This window comes from Bombina bombina, unplaced genomic scaffold (genome assembly GCF_027579735.1).
Source record: "Bombina bombina isolate aBomBom1 unplaced genomic scaffold, aBomBom1.pri scaffold_2138, whole genome shotgun sequence".
Classification (NCBI taxonomy): domain Eukaryota; kingdom Metazoa; phylum Chordata; class Amphibia; order Anura; family Bombinatoridae; genus Bombina; species Bombina bombina.
The window spans coordinates 28,029-33,917 of NW_026511595.1; the positions used below are offsets into that span (position 1 = coordinate 28,029).

Consider the following 5,889-nt stretch of genomic DNA (forward strand, 5'->3'; position numbering starts at 1 on the left):
GGGTGGGATGTGTCAGGTGGGAGGCTGATCTCTACACTAAAGCTAAAAATTAACCCTACAAGCTACCTAATTAACCCCTTAACTGCTGGGCATATTACAAGTGTGGTGCGCAGCAGCATTTAACGGCCTTATTATTACCAAAAAGCAACGCCAAAGCCACATATCTCTGCTATTTCTGAACAAAGGGGGTCCCAGAGAAGCATTTACAACCATGTGTGCCATAATTGCACAAGCTGTTTGTAAATAATTTCAGTGAGAAACCTAAAATTTTGAAAAATGTAACAGTTTTTTTTATTTGATCGTATTTGGCGGTGAAATGGTGGCATGAAATATACCAAAATGGGCCTAGATCAATAATTTTGGTTGTCTACTACACTACACTAAAGCTAAAATTAAACCTAAACGCTCCCTACAAGCTCCCTAATTAACCCCTTCACTGCTGGGCATAATACACGTGTGGTGTACAGCGGCATTTAGCGGCCTTCTAATTACCAAAAAGCAACGCCAAAGCCATATATGTCTGCTATTTCTGAACAAAGGGGATCCCAGAGAAGTATTTACAACCATTTATGCCATAATTGCACAAGCTGTTTGTAAATAAATTCAGCGAGAAACCTAAAGTTTGTGAAAACATTTGTGAAAAAGTGAACAATTTTTTTTATTTGATCGCATTTGGCAGTGAAATGGTGGCATGAAATATACCAAAATGGGCCTAGATCAATACTTTGGGATGTCTACTAAAAAAAAATATATACATGTCAATGGATATTCAGGGATTCCTGAAAGATATCAGGGTTCCAATGTAACTAGCGCTCATTTTTAAAAAAAAGTGGTTTGGAAATAGCAAAGTGTTACTTGTACTTATTTCCCTATAACTTGCAAAAAAAGCAAAGAACATGTAAACATTGTGTATTTCTAAACTCAGGACAAAATTTAGAAACTATTTAGCATGGGTGTTATTTGGTGGTTGTAGATGTGTAACAGATTTTGGGGGTCTAAGTTAGAAAAAGTGTGTTTTTTTCAATTTTTTCCTCATATTTTATATATTTTTTTATAGTAAATTATAAGATATGATGAAAATAATGGTATCTTTAGAAAGTCCATTTAATGGCGAGAAAAACTGTATATAATATACGTGGGTACAGTAAATGAGTAAGAGGAAAATTTCAGCTAAACGCAAACACTGCAGAAATGTAAAAATAGCCATTGTCATTAAGGGTAAGAAAATTGAAAAATGGTCCGGTCATTAAGGGGTTAACGCTGCTTTTTTGCAGGTGTTAGGTTTTTTTTCAGCCCAAACTGCCCCATTGTTTCCTATGGGGGAATTGTGCACGAGCACGTTTTTCAAGCTAGCTGCTACCGTAAGCAACGCTGGTATTGAAAGTCGAAGTGGCGGTAAATTATGCTCTACACTCCCTTTTTGGAGCCTAACGCAGCCCTTCAGAGAACTCTAAATACCAGCGTTATTTTAAAAGGTGCGGGGGGGAAAAAACACGTGTAGCTAACGCACCCCTTTGGCCGCAAAACTCTAAATCTAGGCAAATATTATTTAAACCCATTCTCTTACTATATGGGGGTCCATGTTGGATTCTTTTAAGAAAGCCTCTTTAGAGAGGTCAAATAATTTTGTTGTTGGGCCAATAGTGTCACTAATTTATCTTGACAATGTTTCCAAGATTTGTCAAGACCCTTTTTTATTTTGTATCCTGGAGATCTTATAAATTTGACTTTTGTATCTATGTCAGGTGTAATAAACTGTTTTTAGGAAGAAGAAGTCTTGGGCATTCTGCCGTCATATTGTTCCTAGAGTGTTTCTTTAAAGTTTTCTTAAGCAATTTCCAAGGAACGTGGGTGGTGCAAATTAATGGTCAGCATTAAAGCAGGAATTACCTAATGTGTCTGTAAAAATATTCTCCTTTTCAAGATGTTTAGATTTTTTTAGAATGTTTTTTAAACTTTTTAATTTTGGGTTCAGAGTCTGAAGAGGAGTCAGAATCATAATTAGATGATACATTGAGGCCTATTTAACAAAGGTCTTGCGGACCTGATCCGACAGTGCGGATCAGGTCCGTAAGAACTCGCTGAATGCGGAGAGCAATACGCTCTCCGTATTCAGCATTGCACCAGGAGCCTGAAACCTTTTCTTTATTAATTAGCTTAGGCTTTTGTTTTAATACCTCCCTTTTTATGCCCCTTGGGAGATTGGGGTCTTATAGCGGATGTTCTAATTCTTTTGCTGCAAGGAATAGGATTATCAGAAGGCGTGTGTTTGCACTTGCAACTAACTTCCTGCTAGTTTTTATGGCACTAGAAGGTGCTTTCCTTTTTTAGGGGAAAGACTTATTAGATAACAAGTTAGTCATATGGGATTGTTCAGTCAGAGGAAGAGGGGATGTAGAACCCTGGGAGATTTTTTTGAGGAAAAAAATGTAACAGTAAATATTTAAAATTATATAAAATATAACAGAAACAAAAGAAAATGTTTTCAAATAAAATTTATAAAATAAAAAAATGTATATACTGTATGAATGAGAAAAAAATATCACAAAATGTATCTGACATAAAATTTTATTTTTTCTCTTTGTAGGAAAATACAAGAGAAGGCCACCGGAGAGCAGCAAATACCTAAGAATAAAGAAAAAGAAAAACTATTTGAAAATGCAATTTTTTTACAACAAAATATCAAACTACTAGTAGCAAGGAATGCCAAGTACAGAGGTCGGCCGAAGGGAAGACTACAGTCGAAACGCAGAGGTAAATAAAAAGGCGGGTGGATACATCATAAAGCCCACAAAATGGCGGCGGTATTGAACGGTAAAGCAGAAGAAATGCAGAGGAGAAAACTGCAATAGAAGGTAATAGGAGAAAATAAAGTAAATGAACAAGCAAAACGGAAAAAATAAATAAATGAGAGAAACTATGGAAATAAGCAAAGAAGGGTGCAGTAGTGAGCGCAACGGAGAAAAAAAATGAAGGAAAAATTATTTAAAATAATACAAAAAATTGCTCAAAAACAGAGCAAAGTAGTGGAGAAAAGAGAATAAGATATGACAAAGACAGGAAAAAATAAGCAGATAAATAAGAGTAAAATAAAAGAAGAATACAGTAATATTTATTTACTGTAAGAGCTTTTAAAAGAGCAGCAAAAGAAAGAGAAAGATGGGGAGTGCATCGGCCTGTTTATGGACAGTATGGGTCCTCTGATTGTATGGGTCCATTTTATTCTCTAGTTACATTGGCTCTTCTCTGTTTTGTGATTTCTTGTACTTTAAACGCTGATAAAATTTGTCTTCTCTAATAAAAGGGTTCTCTTCACTCTGGTTTCAGCTCATATGGGAAAATTTAACAAATCTGTAGCCATTAGCATTCTGAAAGCTAACAAGGGATATTATAGCTAATGTATGAGTAGAGTTATTAGAAACCCAGATTTACATTAGTCAAAAGTTTACAATATGTTTTTATACAACAAAATCATCCCGTTGTCATAGTGCACATACAAGCTAACTGGTGTGTGTACACTGTGTATGCACATTAATTACAGATATGTGACATTGCACACCAATCAGATTCTGTTTATGTGTAAATACTGAATAGAAGAAGCTCTTACTCAATAGCTCACTTGTGAAATATATTTATTCTTTTATAATATAAATAAAATGTCTCTTTGTCTCTTGATATGTGCAGGGTGATCAGCTGTGTTAGTTCTCAGCTTCCACAAAAGGCTGTGATGTCGCTAGTACACTTTAGACTGCATAAACAACTAACAGTCAGGAAGGGAAGTGTATGACGTTACCACATCCTGTGCTGAATTAGTATAGCCTTTTTTACTTTCATTTCTTCTTGCAGGATACAAACATGGCGTCTGCTGATTTGAGAGAGGAGGTAACTTGCCCAATCTGCCTGAGCATTTATACAGATCCTGTAACTCTCAGCTGTGGCCATACCTACTGTCTGAGCTGTATTAACAGAACATGGGACAACCAGGATGAGGGAGAGTATTCCTGTCCTGAATGTCAACAGAGGTTTAGGAGGAGACCTGAACTCAACAGGAACCTGAGGCTGCGTAATATAGCAGAGACTTTCCAACCTACTGAGCCTGTAAATCAGATCTTCTGCACTTACTGTGTTCACTCTCCTGTACCTGCTACTAAATCCTGTCTGCTGTGTGAGGCTTCTCTGTGTGATACCCACCTGAGAGTACACAGCAAGTCTGAGGAACACGTCTTAACTGAACCCACCAATTCCTGGGGTAACAGAAAATGCTACAAACACAAGAAGCTCCTGTTATATTACTGCACTGAGGATGCTGCCTGTATCTGTGAGTCCTGCTCCCTGGCCGGAGAGCACAGGGGATACCAGGTGGAGCTGCTGAATGAGGCTTCTGAGAAGAAGAAAGAGAAACTGAGAGATGTTCTGCAGAAACTGACCACAAAGAGAGAGAAGACTGAGAAAAGAGTCCAGAGTCTGCAGGAGCACAGGAGAGGGGTGCGAGAGAAAGCAGCTGGTGTAACAGAGGGACTCACTGCCCTGATTAGGGACATCAGGAAACAGCTGAAAGACCTAGAGAAGCGAGTCCTGAGTGAGATCACCCGGCAGCAGGAGCAGGTTTTACTCACAATCTCTGATCTGATCCAGCAGCTGGAAAAAGAGAAGGACGAGCTAACCAGGAAGATGAGTCACATTGAGGAGCTGTGCAACATGACTGACCCATTAACTGTCCTACAAGAACAGGAATCACACAGAGATGACTTTTGTGGTGCTGAGAAGGGAGATAATGAGGTCACACAGAGAGGTGATAAACAGGTCACTGCTGAGGGGGAATTAGATGAGGATCTGATCTCAGTGACCTTATACAGAGGATTTAATGATATTGTGGGTGATGTAATGAAAAGACTTTATGTGCACGAGGAAGACATATTACTGGATACAAACACAGCTAATAATAGAGTAGTTATATCCGATGATCTAAAGACTGTATCCTGGTCACATATATACAAGCAGCTACCAGTAACACCAGAGAGATTTACAGATCATCCTCAGGTATTAAGCACTAGGAGCTTTTCCTCAGGACGACATTACTGGGAAGTGCAGATCAGTAAACCAGGGCTCTGGTGTGTAGGGGTTTGTTATACCAGTATGGGGAGGGGAGGAGATGAGTCTATGATGGGACATAATAAGAAGTCCTGGTGTTTGTATGGTGGTGATACAGATCTTTACATGTTACATAACTCAACATACACCTCATTACATCACTATCTATCATGTGACAGAATAGGAATACTGCTGGACTATGAGGCTGGGCGTCTGACCTTTTATGACCTTGATGACCGAATCAGTCACTTACACACCGTCACTACCACCTTCACTGAGCCTCTTCATGCTGCATTCTGTATAATTAAGGCCTTTGTCAAAATCATGAGCTAGATACACTGACCATAATAATAATGCTGCTCCCTGTAAGCCAGTGATGTTTGTGTATTGTGCACATTGTGTATGAACTAGGGATGAAATAAATATCTGTGTATGAGAGCCTGGTCTCCTTATATTATTATATAGCTGTATATATGGTACCTACATATGCTGCAGCGCAGTACAGAGGGGATCACACAGTAATTACTGTCACATAATATAAAATAAATATCTGTGTATGAGAGTCTGGTCTCCTTATATTATATATATAGCTGTATATATGGTACCTACATATGCTGCAGTACAGAGAGGGGATCATACAGTAATTACTGTCACATAATATAAAATAAATATCTGTGTATGAGAGTCTGGTCTCCTTATATTATATATATAGCTGTATATATGGTACCTACATATGCTGCAGCACAGTACAGAGAGGGGATCACACAGTAATTACTGTCACATAATATAAAATAAATA

The 5,889-nt window shown here is 38.1% G+C and overlaps 1 protein-coding gene across 2 annotated transcripts; it reads left to right on the plus strand.

Annotated features, from left to right (window-relative positions):
* Positions 1–2,688: 2,688 nt before the first annotated feature.
* LOC128643813 (E3 ubiquitin/ISG15 ligase TRIM25-like) lies at positions 2,689–5,529 on the plus strand. Of its 2 annotated transcripts, none has more exons than XM_053696635.1 (2): positions 2,689–2,754; positions 3,847–5,529. In XM_053696635.1, exons 1-2 carry the CDS (start codon positions 2,704–2,706, stop codon positions 5,422–5,424), a joined length of 1,629 nt encoding a protein of 542 aa, XP_053552610.1. In that variant the 5' UTR covers positions 2,689–2,703; the 3' UTR covers positions 5,425–5,529. The 2 variants fall into 2 exon arrangements, with proteins under 2 accessions (XP_053552610.1, XP_053552611.1); XM_053696636.1 differs by having other exon boundaries at positions 2,725–2,855.
* Positions 5,530–5,889: the final 360 nt, after the last annotated feature.

Coding starts and splice junctions, on each gene's coding strand:
- LOC128643813 (XM_053696635.1), top strand. CDS start 2,704: ATGCCAAGTACAGAGGTCGGCCGAAGGGAAGACTACAGTCGAAACGCA. Junction 2,755..3,846: donor ACTACAGTCGAAACGCAGAG/GTAAATAAAAAG, acceptor TTCTTCTTGCAG/GATACAAACATGGCGTCTGC.